Consider the following 21,576-nt stretch of genomic DNA (forward strand, 5'->3'; position numbering starts at 1 on the left):
GGTGATAACCGCTTGTGCAAACGAGAATCTGCTCCTCTAAAAGGAGCCTTAGAAGAAAACTTTTCACCTCCAACACTATAAACTAAGTTGGGGTACTGTTTGGGGAGGTGAAGGGAAGCTGGGTGAGTAGTTTTTTTTTTTTTTTTTACACTCGCCCTCTTTCCTGATCCCGCTCTGTCACCTGCCGCATGAAAATCTTCTTTCAGATTGCCACGCACAAATGCTACCATAAACTTGATACTCATTCTGATAAATGTGAAGGACAGCGCCTTGGAATACATCAAAAGACAAATATTTGTTACAAATCTATCAAAAGGAGGACTCGCCTGTTGTGGACAGCTGTACCCCAACCAAAGATCAGCCACCACACCTAGTCTCCGTAGGCCACTTGGATATACCATTTCCTATGCCAGTGCGGCATCCACAACCAGGAGAGGATGGATCCAAAAGAGCAATACAAAGATTTTAGAACAAAGAAAGCAAAATGAGTTGGAACAAAACTCTTGCACTCATCAGAAGTGTATAAATTAAAATAAAGTTAGGACCCTTACTTGAGAAGGGGGTCTTAATATATAATGATGGACGCTCACTTTTTTGAAAAACTTTATCTACCGTTGTGTATACCTGCTGCTTAGATTTAAAAAAAAAAAAGTGGGGTCCATGATTATATATTAAGACCCCCTTCTCAAGTAAGGGTCCTTACTAGAGATGAGCGAGCGTACTCGGAAAAGCACTACTCGCTCGAGTAATTTGCTTTATCCGAGTATCGCTGTGCTCGTCCCTGAAGATTCGGGTGCCGGCACGGAGCGGGGAGCTGCAGGGGAGAGCGGGGAGGAACAGAGGTAAGATCTTTCTCTCCCTCTCTCCCGCCCGCTCTCCCCTGCTCCCCGCTGCGACTCACCTGTCAGCCGCAGCGGCACCCGAATCTTCAGGGACGAGCACAGCGATACTCGGATAAAGCAAATTACTTGAGCGAGTAGTGCTTTTCCGAGTATGCTCGCTCATCTCTAGTCCTTACTTTATTTAAATTTATCTGGCGAGTGCAGGAGTTTTGTTCCAACTCATTTTGATATTCATGCTGGATTTTAAGTCAACAAATTATACTGATTATGTTCAATCAAATTATCCCAGTCTGTACATATGGCCCACAGATGGCTGGTCATCGCAAAACATGCGACACCTGCAACCATGCACATCCATAACTATGACTCAAAACAACTAACGCTACTACACCCTGACATCAGAGCTAAAAATTACAGTCCACCTATCGGTATCCCCACACACCAGTGCTCCTACAAATAGTTTGCAGAAGTAAAGGGCGGCCAACTTGGATGTAGTGGGTGCCAGAATCGGTCCCAATGCTTTGGTTCCATTCTGAGTATATAATTCACGAAGGGCTTATTCAGTCAAGCGTGTCTGATTTTGGTCTGAAAAGCAGAATGACTTTAATTCATGTTCATCCGTGCACATTGTGTTTGTTTTTTACGTCAATTTGTTGTGTTTTTTTTGTCTTGTATGGAGAAAAAAAAAAAAGATGGAAAGTAGTACAATTTTTCTTTCTAGCTTTGCTTGGCAAGAAGTGAAAAATTTGGTGCGCACGGGTGTCCTCTGTGTGCACTATGTTTAATAAAATGTACCTTCTTGTTTTTGTGCCCCCATTGACTTGAGTTAGCGATTGAAAGCCCAAAAATCAGAGCAAAATAGGACATGCTTGGAATTTTTTTTTTTTTCTTGGTAGAATAAAAAATGCATGACTTCATGGTCCCACTGGCTGTAGAGGGTCAGTGTGCCATCTGCATTCAGTCAGAGTTACAAACATGCACCGCGTGTGGAAGTGAATAAGCTCTAAAAGTACCTCTTACACGGAACAGCTGTCAACGACTATCACTCCTGTGCTTTCATATAGGAGCAATAGTCATTCAGTGAATGGAGGAGGCGCGTGCCGGAGATCTCTTCTGGCCACCCACCTCCATTCACATTAAACGGCAGTCGTTCAAGGATTGAGTGACTCCTGAATACACGCAGCAGGAAGTCGCTGCTTAGTTGCTTTTGTTTTTATGAGCTGAAGCGACTAGTGTCTACTGCCCATCTGCTGCACGGAAGGCTTCTGTCCTCCCTGAACTTGCCTTAGGAGGCATACGTTACAGTTTGATAGGTGTACCGCCCCAGGTAACCTTACTCGCTCAGTGCCTTGGCGGTCGTCCCATGCACACATCGCCAAAGGTAGCAGGTGGAGGATCTGTAAGATAGATATATATCTCATGGAGCGCTCTGACCAGTAGCGTACAACCACTGACTTTCTCAGTCAGTCCATGGATTCCTGTGAGTCACTGAAACTGATACAGCGGCTCTACACGACCAGTTTCCAATGTGTTTTTTAGGCTGTGGTCGCATTTTTCAGGAAATAAGCTCCTGTAAATTACTATTCCATTTTACAATCTATTCAGGGGCAAAGATTATCTTGTTTCCATGCATAATGTCTATCTCTGGCTTATAAATGCTCTATCATTTTCTTTAATCTTTTAATAATGGTGGTTTTTTTTCCTTAAGTTTTATTGAAAAACCTAGAAGAATTTTACAAGTAATTGAAAAAAAAACAAATAAGAATATTCTTTTTACTCTTCTTTTTTTTTCCCCCTCTGTTTTCCAGGGTGCTGGACACTAAGCTTATGGCATCTACACAACCCTTTAAGGTAGTAGAGTGATCCCTTCTCTTGAAGTGTTTTACGGCTCCTAAAAACATATGATTGGCACTAGTCAAAAACAAACCAAAATGTCTGGCACCCCCCAAAAAATGTCTGCCGCTTATACACATGTGTCCTGCACAAAATGGAGAAAGACTGTGCTCAATAATAACTACTGTGAAAAGTTTCTGAAAATAATTTTACAGTACTCAACAGTATCTTATGCACTCATTGTCAAGATATCAGGCGCCTGGAAGGGGTTGTTGGCATTGAATGAAACCTTCTCTGTGTGATTGTAACATTGATATAAGGAAGGGATTACAATATCAGAGCAAAAAGAACATTTATTGCAGAAAACTGCCCCTTTAAAGTACCCTGTTGTACCGCCTTTAGCTTGGATATAAGATGTGATACAGGCAGGCATGCAGGCTCTAGTACTCTGCTGTACCGCCTCTAGCTTGGATACACGATGTGATGCAGGCTCTAGTACCCTGTTGTACCACCTCTAGCTTGGATACACGATGGGATACGGGGGACATGGAGGCTCTAGTACCCTCTTGTACCGCCTGTAGCTTGGATACAAGATGTGATACAGGGGGCATTGAGGCTCTAGTATCCCTGTTCTACCACCTCTAGCTTGGATACAACAGGGATACTAGAGCCTCAATGCCCCCTGTATCACATCTTGTATCCAAGCTACAGGCGGTACAAGAGGGTACTAGAGCCTCCATGTCCCCTGTATCCCATCGTGTATCCAAGCTAGAGGCGGTACAACAGGGTACTAGAGCCTGCATCACATCTTGTATCCAAGCTAGAGGTGGTAGAAGATATGATACAGGCAGGCATGGAGGCTCTAGTACTCTGTTGTACTGCTTCTAGCCTGGATACAAGATGTGATACAGGGGACATGGAGGCTCTAGTACCTTGTTGTACCACTTCTAGCTTGGATACAAGATGTGATATGGGGGGAGGGGGGTATGGAGGCTCTAGTACCCTGTTATATTGCCTCTAGCTTGGATAAAAGTTGTGATACAGTGGGAGGGGGGGGGGGGCATGGAGGCTCTAGTACCCTGTTATATTGCCTCTAGCTTGGATAAAAGGTGTGATACAGTGGGGGGGGGGGGGGGGGCACAGAGGCTCTAGTACCCTGTTGTACTGCTTCTACCTTGGTTGCAAGATGTGATACAGGTGGGAATGGAGGCTGTAGTACCCTGTTGTGTACCGCCTCTAGCTTGGATAGAAGATGTGATCCTGAGATGAGGGGCATGGAGGCTCTAGTACGCTGTTGTACCGCCTCTATCTTGGATACAGGTGTGCTATGGGCAGACATGGAGGCATACAGGTTCCATACTTGCACTACGCCCTGTGGATAGTGTGAGATCAGAAGAGGTCTTGCTCTATCCGGTAGCAGGAGCCGGTTGTCACAGCCTGCCTCCCCCTGTAACAGCGGGTGTGCATCGGGACAGCGATCCCAGCTGTTAATCCCTTCCCTGCTGCGATCTATGTAGATCACAGCATGTAAAGGGTTCAGGGAGGGAGAGCGCTCCCTCTGTGACGTCATTGCATGTCAAGGGGATGCCAGCTACAGGCGTCCTGCTTTGCCAGCACCTATGATCGCTAATACAAGCGATAAGGCATTGCAGGACAGAAATCGTGCAATGCCTTATCATAGCGATCATAGGTGGGATTGTACAAGTCCCCTACAGGGACATAAAAAGTTTTTCAAAAATTTAATGAATAAATTAAAAATGTAAAAAAACAAAACTATATTTTTTCTCATTTTTGCTTCCCCAAAATCGTACCAATAAAAACTGCAGCTTGTCTCACAAAAATAAGCCCTCACAGAGCTCCGTTCATTGAAAAATGAATTTATAGTACCTGGAATGTGGCGATTAAGAAAAAAATATTCCAAAAAAGGGGTTTTTATTGCAGAAAAGTTGAAAAACCTAAAAAAAATTTAAAGCAATGTTGGTATCGTTGTAATCGTACTGATCCGCAAAAAAAAAGGATTGTCATTTATGCTGCATGAGTAATGCGGTTAAGAAAAAAAAGTCTATGGCAGAATCGATGCGTTTTCTGTCCCTGCTATCATAAAAAAAATAATTAAAGTTCTACAATAGTCTACGAGCACAAAAAAGCACCAATAAAACTACAGTTCGCCACACGAAAAACAATCCCTTATATGGTCATGTTGACCGAAAAATAAAGTTATGGCTTTGGAAAAATTGTGATTAAAAATCTGCCAAAAATCATTGCGTCCTTAATAGAGATGAGCGAGCGTACTCGGAAAAGCACTACTCGCTCGAGTAATGTGCTTTATCCGAGTATCGCTGTGCTCGTCCCTGAAGATTCGGGTGCCGCTGCGGCTGACAGGTGAGTCGTAGGGGAGAGCGGGCGGGAGAGAGGGAGAGAAAGATCTCCCCTCCGTTCCTCCCCGCTCTCCCCTGCAGCTCCCCGCTCCGTGCCGGCACCCGAATCTTCAGGGACGAGCACAGCGATACTCGGATAAAGCAAATTACTCGAGCGAGTAGTGCTTATCCGAGTACACTCGCTCATCTCTAGTCCTTAAGCCCAAAATAAGCCATGTCCTTAAGGGGTCATCTTTTAGGTATGTCATGCATATAGCAACATTTTCTATGGCACTTTATTTTTTGCAGCTTGATACTCTGCCTTGATGATTTAGATGCACGGCTGAGCTTTTCAAGTGCTAATGCTGTTTCTGTGGTGCATAAATAAGAGTTTGGACTGCATTTATGTTCAAATACTCTTTTTATTTACAGCGGTGTCTCTATTGCACACAATCTTTTTTTCTGTTTTGTGCATAACTGGAACTAGTAGTACTTTGATCTAAACAGTATTGAAAACTCCCTATACAGGCACTTGTATTTACCGCTTACTTTATGGGTGAACCGGATGCTTAGAGCTCTCAATGGAGAGTTGTACACAGCTCTTCCCTACAGTTGGTATGGACGTGTGTAGTAGGTGTGCACTTCTGTGCCCATAAATCCCATGATGGAGCCCTTTTGATGTTGATAGTAAATATCACTAAACTCAGTTGGGCTGGAATTTGTAGCTGTAATGAGCGCGTGTGTGTGCGCGTGCGTATGTGGGGCGAAGGGGTAATAACGAGAATATAATACTGAAAGTCTATCCATGTAGCATTCATTACATTGGTCAAGCTTTTTCTCTGCCACTAAGGCTGGGTTCACACAGGCCGGATTTGCCGCGGAAATTCCGTGCGGGATTTCGCCGCGGCAAATACGCCTGCGGCCGCTAATCTCGGCATTAGCCAGCCATGTGGACGAGATTTCTCAGAAATCTCGTCCACACGGGATGGCCAATCCGCTGCGGTAAGTCAGGCTGGAACCGCGGCTGCAGCGGCTGTAGCCGCGGTTTCAGAATATGCAGCATGTCTATCTTTTCTGTCCGCCGCGGCCGAGCTCTGCTCTATGGGAGCGCCGACCGCAGCAGAAAAGCGAGCGGCCGGGCCGCTTCAAAGCCGCCGCGGGCTTTTCCGCGGCGGTTCTCCCGGCGGAAATCTTGCGGTTTTTGCTGCGGCCAAACCGCGGGATTTCCGCCGGGAATACGCCCAGTGTGAACCCAGCCTTATTTAATTCTATTTATACAACTTTTTGTTTAGGAAGCATTATTCTTCATACCTTTTCTTCTTTCTATTTTAAGCAGTTTTATACACTTTCTTCCCACAAGGTGGCAGCATTGCTGATTAGAGTTGTGCTGAAACAAATGTACATCTGGCATTAATTGTTATGTCTCCATTATGTGCTCCTAGGCAATTATTTCACACACTGTCCTTGCTGAACTGGAAAAGAGATTACAAATGGCTCCTTTCAAACCTCCTGAAGTTGGTAAGAATTCAAGAAGCAGTTGGCTTCTGTCAACTATCTATTAAAATCTGTAACTGGCTTCTGTAAAATAAACAACATTTTCAATAACCGCGCTCAGGAAGGCTTTAGAAAACCATTAAGGATATCTGCGCCTTTTTCGTAGAGGAAAGGACGTTCTTGACTCTTTCAGGAATCTGTTACCACTTAAAGTGTTGGCCGTAAAGTAATAAGGTGTTTGATCGTAAATATAGTACTTTCAGTTTATGGGTATAATCCATAAAAATGCTCTGCACAGTTTTGTATTTAACCTCCTTGGCATCATCCGATGTGCATGTATGTCAGATGTGCACCGGATAGTATGGAACAGGATCAACATCTGACAGTAGAGCTGAAGTTTAAAAGGTAGCTGCACTTTCAGAAAAGCTTTGACATGTCAGAGATAAGTAAAATGTATTGATCAGTGGGAGTTCTGAGACCCCGGCTGATCGCTAGAACTAGGGGAAGATTCTAAACACTTGTATAAGGCAGTCTTCAGCTGCTGGAAGCAACTGGAAACTGGTTAACAAAGCTGAGGGGTGCACAGTGCTCAGGTGATCGCTGCAGTGCCCGGATTCTAGCAATCAGCAGCAGGACCCCCCCACTGATCAATTCTTTTGACATGTCTATTGTATGTCACAGGTTTTTTAAAATTCACAGTGGTCACTTTAACCCCTTAAGTGGCACGCCCAGAAATTTTCCGGGACGAGCTCCACTGCCCATAGCGATCTAGCCGAGAAGATTTATGGGCTATGTTTCACTGTGGGACCTGCAGAGCACAATGCCATAAGCTGTGGCATTGTGCTCTGCCTGCACCAACCCACAGAGAACAGTGCAGGACTTTGAAAATAGAAGCAGGAAGATATTAACTCCTGCACTGCTTTGTTTACAGGTTGCCACGGAGACCATCGGCTTGTCAGAAGCCAGCCGATGGTCTCTGTGGCTGGGAGAGCTGGTGCTTGGCTGTCAGAGGATAGCCGAACACCAGCTCGTACATGGCAGAGGATGGAGAAAACCTCCGGTCTCTGCTGTTAACCCTTTACATGCTGCAGTCTATGCGACTGCAGCATGTAAAGGGCTGTCACCATCGGACTCCCGGAATGTGATCAGGGGGTCCTGATGAGTCCCTGTGGAAGTTATCTAAAGGGACAAATATTTTTTTTTAAAAAAAGCAAAAAAATTATTTAAAAAAAATAAAAGCTTTTTTTCTCCCTTTACTTTTTAAAAAATTGATAACAAAATTACACATGTGATATCCCTGCGTTGTAATGACCTAGAGAAGGAAGTTAGTACGTTATTTAACCCATTAATGACGCCCCCCCCCCCCCCCCCCCCCGTTAAAAAAAAATAAAATAAAATCATAACTCCTTTATTCATCAACGTCGCTGTATGAGGCCTTGTTTTTTGTGGAACGAGTAGTTTTTTTCAATGGTGCTATTTAAAGTAACATATAATGTACTGAAAAGCTTTTACAAAATTCAAAGTGGAGTAAAATTTAAAAAAGGATGACATTCCACCATCTTTCAATGCGCTTTGTTTCTAACGCGCACAAACTGCAATAAAAATGACATGCTAACTTTATTTTATGGGTCAGCACGATTGGTACGATACCAAACTTATATTTTTTATTTTTTTTGCTGTAGTACTTTAATTTTTTTTTCCAAAAACATTTAATTTTTTAAAATTTTCTGCTGCATCTTCTGCGCACAATACCTTTTTTTTTTAATTTTTCCATTGACATAGTTGAGCAAGGGCTCATTTTTTTGCAGAATGTCCTGAAGTTTCCGTTAGTACCAATTCGGAATACATACGACTTTTTGATCGCTTTTTATTGCATTTTTTTCTGGGAGACAGGGTGACTAAAAAAGTGCATTTGTGGCGTTTTTTTTTTTTTTTGGACGACGTTCACCATGTGGGGTAAATGCACTACTTTGATAGATCGGATTTTTACGGAAACGGCGATACCAAATATGTATTTTTCTTTTCTGACTTCGGTTTTTTTTTTTTTTTTTAAATTATAGATATGGCAAAAGGGGGGTGATTTTAAACTTGTATTACTTAGTTTTTTTTTCTTTTTCGTGACTTTTACAGTTTAAAAAATATTACAATTTGGTATTGGCATAATCCTACTGGCCTGTAGAATTACTTTAATATTTTATTTATACTGCTCAGAGAATTCAGTGAAAAATAAAAATAAAAAACATGCCAGAATTACAGATCTTGTTAATCTTGCCACCAGAAAAAAATGGAATAAAAAGTGATCGAAATTTTACATGTTCCTAAAAATTTGATAAATGAGGACTAAAGTCCATCCAACAAAAAGAAGGCCTTCTAGAGCTCTGGCAATGGAAAGAAAAATTAATAAGCCTCTTGGAATGTGGCGACACAAAAGCAAACCTTTTTAAGAAAAAAAAATGTTTTAAATACAAAAATAGCAAAACATAAAAAAACTGTATAAACTTGATATCACCAGAATTGTGCCGACTCAGAGAATAATGTTATCACACTATTTATTCTTCACGCTGAATGCTGTAAAGATGAAATCCAAAAAACAAATGGCAGAATGTCTTTTTTTTCTCCCCAATCTCCCTACAAAAGTTATGCAATACATTATATATACCCAAAAATGATGTCATCAAAAAGTACAACTTGTCCTGCAATAAGCAAGCCCTCATATGGCTGCGTCAATGGAAAAATGAAAGTTATGGCTCTTGGAACGCGACTGGAAAATTAGTTGAAATTAAACGATTGGCACATTTAAAAACCTGCTCTGGAGGGTCTGACAGGGTGGTAAGAAACCTGCCACTCAAGGGGTTAAAGGGGAAACTGTCGCCTGCCTAAAGCTCGATAGTCACTGCTCTTACAGTTAAGAACTCCCTTCTGTGTCGGTGTAGAAACTTTCTTTACTCTAGACGCAGAGAGCGCCCCCTTGCTACAGTCACAGTCATGGGTATAAACAGATGATGTGAGAGATCTCTGTATTGTCCCCTGATATATTTATACATACCGTATTTTTCGCTTTATAGGAAGCACCAGATCATAAGACGCACCCCTGTTTTAGAGTGGGAAAGTAGGGGAAAAATATTTTGAACTCGCCTCGGGCCAGTGCAGAGATAGTCCCAGGTGACGGAACAGCAGAGGTCTGGAACAGCGAAGCTCCGTGTCATAGCGGTGCTTCTTCAGCAGGAGAAGGGAAAAAGCCGATTGGTGGAGGCGGGGAAGCAGCAGCAGTTCCCGCCAGGGCTCACCACCAATCAGTGGCACGTATGGGCAGCAGTGGGGAGGAGAGAAAACTAGTAAGTGATCGGATATTTGTTCGTGCGTTCGCAACTTTTTTGCACGACCACGATTCAGTTAGCGTTATCACATGTTTAAACGCGCGAACAAATGCCGATGCGATGAATTTCGGCACATTCGCTTTATAAGACGCAGCGACTTTTTTTTCCCGCTTTGGGAGGAAGAAAAGTGCGTCTTATAAAGCGAAAAATACGGTAGTTATTGGGTCTCCTTTCAGCAATCTTTATTTTTTTTTTTTCTTAATTAAATAACCCCACTTTTGATTACCTCTGGGTATTGTAGTTATTACTTTAGTTGCCCATCATCAGAGTTTGAGCGGGTATAAATATGTCCTCCTTGAGTATCGGTGCCCAAAACTGTCCCCAATATTCCATGTGTGGTCTGACCAGTGATTTTATAAGGAGGATCAATGTTCTCATCAATGGTCACTGGTTGGCACCACCATGTGAGCTTGAAGAAAATTGATGATAAATTTGAGATGCACTGGTTTCTGTGTTTGCGATCATCCCTACTACTAACCTTTTTTTTTTTTTAAAGAGTGTTGTCCTGTTATCACACAGCATACCCCATTTAGTGCCCAGTGTTCTAAAATAAGAATCAAAAGGATACTTGCCCATCTTCTGCCACTGCGATCCAGGGCTGTGGACCCGGCGTTTCTTATGACAGATGTCACCAGAAGTCAGGTGACCACCATAGCCAGTTGGAGGCTGCAGCACCACCATTCTGTACTCCTGGCGGCATGGTGCCCAGGATGTGAGCAGTGGCGCTGCAAATATGACTTCCGGTGACATCTGTCATGGGAAATGCTCGTATCACAGCGGGGCTGCTGCACAAGATCATAGCGACAGAGGATGGGTAAGAACACGTACTTATTTTAGCACAGTGGGCGCTAAAGGAGGCATGTTTTCTGGTAACTGGGCAACCCCTTTAGGGCTTCATTCATGCAGCCTCTTCACTTGTTAGTTCCATGTCTGATTTTACCGATGTGGTTTTGACAGATTAGTCTGCTCCAGAACGCTGAGGCTGAGCCTTTCAGTTCTGCCACAGATTTTGGTACAGGCCGTGCAATGATTTTTAGCCCCTGTCAACGGGGCGAATCTGCATGTGGTAACCATATGTGATTTCCATACTTAAACAGCGCCAAAATTTGACACATCAATTCATTCATTTTTTTTTTTCTACCATGCAGAAGTACGGTATGATATTTCATAGCATTCAATCGAATGCTAAAATAATGCAGAATGCATGCTCAAATCCACAGCAAAATTCCACTATCCAAACAGTCTAAAGGTTATGGACACCTTTTCACATGGAAAAATGTTTCCATGTTAGACGTTACCTTGGACTAAAGATTTGGCACTTAGTTTTAAAACAGAATCTCCATTCCTTCATGCATTTTCAAACCCCCTCTTGTGGCCATATCCCTACCAGTAGTACATGGTGAATGTGTGAGCTGTGTGCCCAGGGTGCTGCTGCCTTCAGTAGTACTCGTGTATCAATACGACTTTATTCCTTTACTGATTTTCCTTTTCTACAACCAATAAGAGATCTCCTCTCACTTGTGCTAACATCCGCAGTTTGCGGAATGCGTGTTACTTCCCTCTCTCTTTTTTTTTTTTAATTAAATGTATTTTTTATTGAGCTTTTTCCACCTTTTACATATCTTGATAGCATTTTTGTATACAACTGTTTCCCCCCCCCCCCTCCCCCCCTGAGGTCTCTCTCTCAACATTTAGTCCTTTGAATGACAGGTCCCTGCGTATTCACAGTCCTTCATGAACAATAGTAACGGTTCCTGGAACAAACGTTTATTCTTAAGTCGTCTTGTAACTTGTCGTCTTTTGTGTTCTCTTTCTGTCCTCTTTTGGTTCAGGGGTAGTTACTGCTGCTTACAAGGGGCAGCCACATACCTTTGCTCATTGTTTGGCCTCTCTCTCTCTCTCCAATCCATCCTTTCCTATCCTGCCCCGTTAATCCTTTCCAATTTATTTTTCAGCATAGCAATCATGCAAATGACTATCTTATTTAATGAACTTTATATATACCGAGTACGTGCTTCGTACTGCCCTCTCTTTAGTCTGCCATTGGTGCTCTTCTCTCTGTACACTGATAGAGAGCCTGCGTGATTTACTTTACTCCTTTACATTGCCTTCTATGTGCTTTTCTCACTATCAAAGCCCACTTGATCTACCTTTCCTGAAGAGGTGGATGCTTCTCTACCCCAAATCACATTGATTTTCTTTTCTTTTTTTTTTTTTTTTGCTTGAATGTTTGTTTACAACCTCCTCCCCTTCTTTGTTGATACTCTTAAAGGGAACCTGTCATGTCCCCATAGCACCATAAACTAAGTTATGGTACTGTTAGGGGATGTGACAGAGAGTTGGGTGCTGTGGGGTTTTTTTTCTCCCTTTAATACTCTCCTGTGATCCAGTGCTGTCCCCCTTTTGAACCAAAAAATGTTTTCTAATTAATGCAATGAAAAAGTAGTATGGAGAACCGTAGAACACACAGTTCGCTGACAATACAGCAATTCTAATCTGTTTAATCAGTTTTGATAATTAGTTGTCTCTTCCCCAGAGAGTGCTGAAGGGTTTGCTAGTTATGATACTGGCACAGGACAACTTCACGAAGCTGGATATGATGCCTACATCACCGGTCTGTGCTTCGTTTCTATGGCAGACTATCTAGGTAATTAGCTAATCTGTTGTTGGCCAGGGTCCTGTGTTCATACATGGTGCTAGATCTGAAATCTGTGTTTTCTGCCAATAGGTTCGTTTTTGAGTCCACCGCAAACTCATGTTACAGTTCAGTCTGATTTAATCGCCCCATTCTTTAACAAGTAAGTCACTCACCACAGTCTCTAAATGAATGCATAAAGTATTATAATTACATTTCTGTAAAAATTTATTATGCCGGAGATACAAGGAAAAATGTAGATGCAGAATTAGATTTGTCCTCTTATGTCACTTTTTTGGCCTTGTTGTATGTCAACCTGTGAAAGTCACAATAACATTTATAATCACCAGTGAGGCCTGGAGATTGTAGTCTTCATCTAGCTCTTCTGTATGGTGACTGTGCCTAATTACACTGTAATAATTAGAAATTCATCTTTGTATAACTAAACTAGTGTGCCATACAGTTCTCTTGGGAAGCTGAGGGATGGACTGCAGCAGGAAAGGGTTAACACTTAACAGCTGTAGCTAACTTGACTTATTTATTGGTAACCTGTTATATTTGAGGGAAATGCTCAATTTAAAAACTCACTAATGGTAGAGAGTCTTACCAGCGGTCTATAATTTGCTCCATGTTGTGAGCTGCAGTTGCCTCTCCTTGCGTACAGGTCTATCTAGATGTCCGCACTTCGCCTAATTTATAGCATTCATTTAAAGAGAATACCAAAGAAATCCTCAATAAATAAGCCTTGTTTCCTCCAGATTCCGAGGCTGATCTGACCAGGAGGTGCCTTGGGTATATGATTTTCAGCTGTCGGAAGTCCCATAGCTGCACGTTAATTTGCTGTTTGCGAGGTGGAGGGGAAGCATGCAGAAGCTGAGAGGTGCATTTGTAGGGTGATAAATTATCCCTCCTGCCGTGCGACGGAGTGCTGAAATGATTATGGAGGCCACTATTTGAGTTATGCGTGAAATAAATGTTTTTGAGTTCATGGCGTGTCTTTGGCTCGGAGAGGTTGGTTTAACTGCTTCCTCGTAAATTAGTAGAGCCAACCTGAGCGTCTGTATAGGACATCTACGCAAGCATGATACAAAGGGTTAGTATAAGACTTGTTGCTTTTGGACCAAGGCAGTGTTTATTAGATAACTGTCCAGCCCATAAAGACAGCGTGACTTTGATTCTATCCACTTGGAATAACACCGAGCAGGAAGAGATAACAAACTCGCACATTTCGTAAAGATTTTTTGGTGAAATACCAAAGTATTGACTTATTTTAAGTAGGAAACTGTGCAAATGTTGTTCTCGAAAAACCTTTTTATTTTTCTTTTAAAACCACAGTGTAAATGTTCTTCAGGATTACAGCGTTGGGCATGGTAGTAACCCGGTACCCCTTTCTCTTCTATCGCTTACTCTTAAGTCACATGTACAGGTTATACTTATTGCATCAGTGCGCTCCACCCAAAGTTACTCCTACTTTTTTCTATTCATTCCCGTGGTGAAATACTTTACATAGGCTGTCATGCTTCTATTTTACATTTATGTGTAAAATAAGGCTGACCGTTTTAAAGGGGAGTTGTCAATCATGCTTTTAAAACTGCACACAGTATAAAGCAGGATGAGCTGAGCAGATTTTATGCGGAAATATTCAGTATAACTTGGAATTAATTTATTTAAAGGGGTATTCACACTTATTGAAAAATGGCTTCACAGCCACCCTGTACTTCCTGCTGACCAGGACATGTGACTGCTGCAGCCAATCACTGGCTATAGAAGGTCACTGCTTTGGCCAGTGATTGGCTGCAGTAGTCGCAGGGTCTTGTCAGCAGCAACCAGGAACTATAGAGTGGCTGGGAAGCAATTTTAAGTAAGTGTGAAAACTGCTTTAAGTCTCTGCTCATTCTGAGGTCCAGTGGGCGATCCGATCTGTGTAGGAGTGTGTATATTGAAATGATTGTCAATTGTTAATAGGACCGCCCACTGGACCTCAGAAGGAGCAGAGGCTTAAATGAATAGATTACAACTTAGGCCTCCCTCACACAGGGCGTTTGCAGAAACGCTGCTTGCCGGCGCTGATTGGCTGAGACAATCAATGAAGAGCTGTGATTGGACATCGAGCGCGCCGACAACCAATCACAGCACTCTATTGCCGGAGGCGGGGTTCTTAAACCTGGCCTACGGCAATAGACTTGAGTGCAGAGGAAGCCCGGATCAGCGGCAGAGACCAGCGGCCGCGACCCGGACTGCAGCGGCTAGGTGAGTATTGCTTTTTTTTCTTTCTCTACCTAGCTGGGACTGATTTTCAGGGTAGGGCTTCTATTGCAAGCCCTCACACCGAAAATCGGCGAGCGGTTAACGCTGCCAAAACGCGGCACCAGGTGTTGCCACGTTTTCAGCAGTGCTAAAACCGCTGCCCATTCATTTCAATGGGCGACGCAGGGCTGAAAACGCCCCAAAAATAGAACTTGCATCGGTGTCAAAAGCGCAGCATTGGAAGGCGCCGTGTTTTCAGCCCTGTGTGAGCAGCCCCATTGAAATGAATGGGAGTGTTGTACAGCGTTAAGCGCTGGGCTGAAAAGGCAGCTGTACAAAACGCCGTGTGTGAGGGAGGCCCTATACTGAATGTTTTCCCATAGAGCTAGATATATTAATCTGCTCCGCTCCTCCTGCTCTACAACATGCTGCCTGCAGTTTGAACAGCATGTTCAAGCTGACAGGTTCCCTTTAAGAAAAAATTTTGCTTGATACCCTAAATGTAAAGGGAACTTGAGTGAAGCAAGAGTGGCATGAACCCAGGACAGGTATGCTCAGTGCGCCCATGTATGTCTTATACCGAAACATTGTGGCAGTTCAGAATACACATACTTAGAAGATTTAATTCCAAACAGAACTCTGAGTCATCGGGGGGGCTCTTCCCGCCCAGGATGACGGCTCTCTCCCTGTGGCAGTTTACTTGCTTGAGGTTTGTCATCATCCTGTCATTGCTGTAATAAGTCAGCTTTTTGTGCTACTGCTGGGCTTGTGGGTAATGTTGGACGGTGTTGGAACCATTGGCTTTTTCATATGCACAGATGGACAGGGAGAGCTGCATTATGAAATGGCAGCTGTCTGAGTATCTTATAAGATGACAGGTGGAGAAAGACTACAAGGACATTGTTGCCATTTGTGTTCTGTCTTCCTTTGGGTATCATTGGTGACTTATAATGTTGACCTGCAGTCGTAATAACTTTTAAAGAAGTTTTTGGTTTTTTTCCACTGTCACTTTCAGGTTGTTCTTGATGAGAATTATGGACATCCCATACCTCAATCTGGAGGGTCCAGACTGTAAGTAATTTTGTAAGGGTGTCTTCTGTTTGTGCTCTATTAGGTACACAGTTATTAGCTATGCATTATTAATTAAAAACACAGTTCACGAACAGCTGCCATTTGTTATATTTGGCCAATTGACATCTAAACAGATGGGGAGGATCAGTAACTGCTGCATAATTAAATATTTGAGAAATTTGTGTATGTATAGTGAAATCTCGCTGATTAGATTTTCCCATTAAAACAATATTGGAACATCTGAAAAGATATATTTCAGGTTTTGAGAGCTGCGAGGCGCTGGCCTCCTCCACTTTGGAGCTCACTTTAAGTCACTGAACAGCAAGACGGGATGGTGAAATGATGGCAAGTAGCAGCTAGTAGTGAGGGGACCACACCTTGCTGTTCCTAATGCAAACCTCTCTACAGGAGGCAACAAGCTGAATCAAAGATGATGATATCTGAGCATCAATGGGACATAAAACGTCCAAGCTCATTGTATCTAGCTTCTAGTGTACAATACTCCAATGATTGGGTGTTGGGTCTACATCTTCACTATTGCTGCAGCTATTTCCATTTTTTTAAGTGAAAGCATGAGTATAATTTAGTGATTGTGAAAGAAGATCCATCCGCTTTCCTGACAAATGTAGGTTTTAGTAAAATCTTGTATTTCCAGAGAAATAACAATACAGGATCAGCCTTTTAAAGCTCTGCATTGTGCTATTATTCCTGCTAGCGAATTCTGATCAAATTGACAACTGGGTGTTAACTTTCTCCTTGTCATAGGAATGTGTCCCTACATAGTCTGATAGTCAGCTCTGATTGGATAATGTCTGTGCAGTGACAACCCCCCTCCCCAACTGGTAACACCCAGTTGTCAATATATTCATATATTTTGAGTACTAGTAACAGATGAACAGTGCAACACGCAGAAATTCTCCATATTTTTTTCTTTTAATGCTTCATGACTTACAGTTAAGGCATGGAGGTTCGGGGGCTGTATGGAACCGGATTGGGGGTTGATCTCCCTACATAGAATGCTGGTGTTTGCTGTCTTTAACACCCCTTTTTTTTCACTCCCGCAATGAGACTATGGGGTGCTGTTTGGTTGAAATGGCAGTTTGGGGCCTTCTGAATGCTCCCAGGGCTGTCATTGCAGATTGCTTATGAAACCATGCCAGTAGTACAATGTAATGCCAATCGCAAAGTAAAGTTCCATTATGGGACTAAAAAGAGAAGAAAAATCTAAAAGTGGGTTAAAAAAAAGTTTGCTTTACTTAAAAAAATAAAAAAATAAATAAATTAAAAAGTAATAAAGGTTAACTCCCCTCACCCGCCCCCACACACACACCCCCCATCCTGTGTTTTATATACATAAAAAAAGTAAAAATTATTAAAAAATAAAAGCTGTATATACTACAAAATGGTACCAGTAGAAACTATAGGATGTTCCGCAAAAAAAAAGCCATCACAGAACTGTCAATAGAAAAACAAAAAAAAAGTTATGGTTATCAGAAGATGCGTTTTTTTTCCTGCAAATATATTTTATTCAGAAAACACATCTGGAACGAATTGGACATTTTTATCGGTGCGTCTGCTTGCCGCAGGCAAATGAACATGCCTTGTGAGGGCAAAAAGTACAATAAAATATGCCAATGCGCATGCAAAAAAAAGCGGTGTTCAGGCGTGCACAAATACAAGTACGCTCGTGTGAAGATGGCCTCATGGCTCTCTCAATCCATGCCTGATTATTGGCTGATCCTGTTGTTCATCGTTGATCAGTATGCATAGTTGCGCTGATAAACTGCTGTTGCAGGGTCAAAAGTTCTTCAGCTCCATGTCAGGACCTTGCTCACTTCTCCAAAGTTCGTCTTTGGCATTTGTTCCAGCCCAGGAATTACATAATGCATTCCATGTCATCATCCCTCATTATGCACAATAATCATGGCTATAATTTTAGAAGCTTGAGTAATTCCGCCGACATAAATGTAACAACTGAAGCCAAAAATGCAATGTCTTATTTTAAATTTGGGTTATGGAAAATTGGGTTTGAATAAAGGTTGTGACACTGGTGTAAACTGTATGTGTTGGAAATGCTTTAGCACTGTGAATTTAGCCTTAATGATTCGTTAATATATAAGCTGTTCCTTGGAGGGTGCTATTGAACGCCTTGCTAGTGAAGTGGGTGTTCCTAATTGTGTACTAAAAGCTCAGATTGTACAAACCAAGTCCTGAGAGGATCATATAGTACTTTACAGTAAGGCAAACATTCCATAATGCTTTAAAATCTAATTCTCCCACTGCATTAGTGAAGCTCAGCTTGGAATGCCTGTGACTGTTGACTGTTTCCAATAGCAACCAGCAGAACTACGATTTCCGTTCAGTAATATAATTCACCTGATATTTGATGGACATGCTCAAAAACTAGTTGGCACTAAAGTTATAAAAAATGCTTGGCAATAGACCTTACAGTTTAACGAAGAAGTTTTTTCCCCCCTTTGTTGCAGTACTACCAAAACGAGATAATGTCCTCCACGTGACATTTCCTAAAGAATGGAAAGCCAGTGATCTCTATCAGCTGTTCAGTGCCTTTGGTAAGGTCATAGATTAGATGTTTTTACCCCTGTTTCATCATTCATGTGGCATATGTTCATTCAGCTGGCTCTCAAAGTTTAGCTGCCTAAAAAAAAGGAACATAGTTTGTTTAAAGTATAGACAAAGGTTCATCGGGTTAAGGCCCATTTACACGGAGCGATGATCGCTCAAAAATTGCTAGAAAGCGATCGTTTGAGCGATCATCGTTGCATCTAAACACGTGGCCATTGTGCACTTTTCGTGCACTGCTAGCTGATCGTCAAATTCTGGCCAACCTAAAAATCGTTGTTTGGCCTTATCAGCAGTTCTCCACGGGTAGTGCTGATAGCATTGTTACCCGTCGGAGAACAAAGGAACTGAAAGCAGATAAGAGCCATCAGGCTGTTAACTGCTTTCAGCTAAGGCTTCATTTGCACACTAGCTCTTAAGTAGCTGAGTAGCTACTTAATAGTTTATGCAAAATGATTGCTCAAAGCTGTCACTCAAACTGTCGTTCGAGTGGTCAGCGCTCCGTGTAAATAGGCCTTTATACTATTTTTCAGTATACTTTATCGCTTCCTCAAGGTTTTTGAGATCTCTACTTGCCATCATTCTTTAATCTTTGATTTGCTTCGTGGATAACCTGTTCATGGCAAGTGATGATCACATGCAGCTTGGTAGAGCTTTTGTACAGTTATCAGGGCGGGGGAAAAAAAAGATGGGACGCAGCTCCTCCTGGAAAACTAAGTCTCCAGGAAGAAGAGGTGACAGGCCTCAAAACACATTAGCTGCAAGATGTCAAAGACTTAAACTTTCATCTTGTGGAGTTTTGATTTCGAGCAGTGAAGTTGCTGCAGATCTCATGTCTTTGCCGTGCCTTTTGTAACAATCTGAAAACACATGATCTTCCATTCCTTCTGGACAGATTGTTATCCTTTGGAAGTCAACGGTGTAGATCTCTATTGATTGATGGCAAGCGGCCATCTTCAAAACCATCAGAAATTGACACAGAATATATTTGGATGAATGGTGTGTGTATATAGATGGAGAGAGAGGTAATATATGTCTTTCAAAATAGACTTTAGAAGCTGCAGCTTCAACCTCTTTTAGGTAATTGCCATTTATGCAGTTTTATTAAATGACTGTTTAGTCCTCCAGTAATACAACAGGGAGGCAGCAGGCAATTAAAGGGCTTTTCAAACTACTTAAAAATTTCTGCACAACCACTGTGTCATTCCTGGTTGCTGCTGATCAGGACATGTGACTACTACAGCCAATCACTGGCCACAGCGAAAAATTTTCTATAGGCACTGATTGGTTGCAGCAGTCACATGTCGGCAGCAACCAGGAGGGACAGAGTGGTTGTGAAGCAATTTAAGTCATGGGAAAAACACATTTAAGGAGTGTCTGAGGATGTTGCTCTTACTAACTTTACTATGCTTTTCCCTGATGTCTGCCCACAATGCTGCTGATCTTGCTATACAGCAGGCTACCTAGCATGCACTCATAACGACGAGGGATAGTCCTGTTATGAGCCTGCGCTTAAGTAGTTTCCTGTATATAAGCGGTGCGAGCTTTTCAAGCAGACAGGAAAATTGGAAGGAAGGAAAGTTTGATAGCGACATCCCCGGTCTGTGCGCCCCAGCTCCTATGAGGCAATAACTTTCTAGTTTATGGGGCTCATATGATCTGGCAGTCTCTTTTAAAGAGTTTGTCAGATCCTCTGAGTCCCTTTAGGGAGGTTCTGTAACTAGAAGAAAAAAAATCAGTACTTACCTATTTCTCCCTAGGCAGCAGCCTTACCGCATCTTCTCTTCACCCATCTTCTCCTGGCTCCTCCACTATCCCAGGTTATGTTACCTCAAGCCGGCTGGATCCTCTTCTTCCTGTGACATTACATACATGTGCGGCATTCTGCTTCCTGCAGTTCAGTGTACCCGGTCACTAGTTATGTAGCGTTCACTGCCTAGCAGGGAATGCCAAATCCTATGCCGGGCTATTGCCGTGACTGTATATGCAGCGTGTCTCGCGGTAATAGTGTATGAACACTCGCAGCGAGGCATTGCGCATGCGCAACCTTTGACAGTAACCCGACAAAGGACTCTGCATTCCCTGCTAGGCAGTGAATTCTACATCACTGGTGATGTAGCGTACACATCTGCAGGAAGCAGAATGCCAGCAATATATACTTCATCACAGGAAGAAGAGGATCCGGCCGGCTGGAGGTGACCCGGGGGACTGGAGGAGTCAGGAGAAGATTGGCGAGGAAAAAATGCGGTAAGAATATATCTTTTTTTTTTTTTTTTCCTAATGACAAAATCCGTTTTAAGCTAAACTTATTGTGCCAGCTCCTGTGAGCCCATAAGTCCAGGGAAGTGAGGAGTCGTCTTGCCTTCCCCACTATTCCCAGCTGTCAAAGCCATGACTGAAAGCGTCCGACATAAAGACTGTAGTGGACAGATGTAAAATTGGGGCACAACTGAGTTGGGGAATTATTATATTCTTGGTTATTATATAAGATATTGGAAACTTTATTTATAAACAAAAGTGGAACAAACAAAAGGGAGCACTATGGAAGGGAGAAAAAGGGGCAACATACCCACTTTCAGGAACTCTTGTAATGAATCGTCGAGGACAGTTGTGCGGAGAAGTAGGAATCCATAATCTCTGAGCCTACTAATGAGCGACACATCATATACATTGTGGTGGGACGTAGTAAGTGGGAATAAAAAGGGGTAAGGGTCTAAGGCGGACTACTTGTATGCCCGCATAGAGCAAGAGGACTAGTTCTCTCATTCTGTGTTCACTCACAAGTAGTCTACCATGTGCATTCAGCAGTAGCTTTGACAGCATGAGGGGTACGTGTAATACTCCCCACCCTGGATTCATCATGTCAGCACCTAGAAGCCCGTAAGTTGAGCTTCATTTCAGAAACCGCTATTGACAGGTGGAAGTGCCGAAGGTGGAACCTGCTTCTATCAAACGATTATGGCCTATCCTAGCCATAAGCTAGGGTTGTGTGTTTTTGTTTTTGTTTTTTTTTTTTTTAAACGACAGTATATAATCTGGATCCTGTTTACCAATATGAGGGGAGAGAAGGCATGAGAAGCGGAGCTCCATTTACTTATTTGTTGGAATACCGTGGTACTTTTAACTAAAATGCGTTT

At 42.5% G+C, this 21,576-nt stretch overlaps 1 protein-coding gene across 1 annotated transcript in view; it reads left to right on the top strand.

Annotated features, from left to right (window-relative positions):
- The window catches only part of PARN (poly(A)-specific ribonuclease), an 88,062-nt gene that overhangs the window by 20,035 nt on the left and 46,451 nt on the right, over nt 1-21,576 (top strand). Inside the window, exons 15-20 of the mRNA XM_066576198.1 lie at nt 2,651-2,693; nt 6,475-6,550; nt 12,440-12,550; nt 12,632-12,701; nt 15,801-15,856; nt 18,343-18,429. Of these exons, the coding sequence (XP_066432295.1) occupies nt 2,651-2,693; nt 6,475-6,550; nt 12,440-12,550; nt 12,632-12,701; nt 15,801-15,856; nt 18,343-18,429 (443 nt within the window). The remainder of the gene's footprint in view (nt 1-2,650; nt 2,694-6,474; nt 6,551-12,439; nt 12,551-12,631; nt 12,702-15,800; nt 15,857-18,342; nt 18,430-21,576) is intronic.

The sequence above is a fragment of the Eleutherodactylus coqui genome, chromosome 8, assembly GCF_035609145.1.
Source record: "Eleutherodactylus coqui strain aEleCoq1 chromosome 8, aEleCoq1.hap1, whole genome shotgun sequence".
In the NCBI taxonomy this organism is placed as follows: Eukaryota; Metazoa; Chordata; class Amphibia; order Anura; family Eleutherodactylidae; genus Eleutherodactylus; species Eleutherodactylus coqui.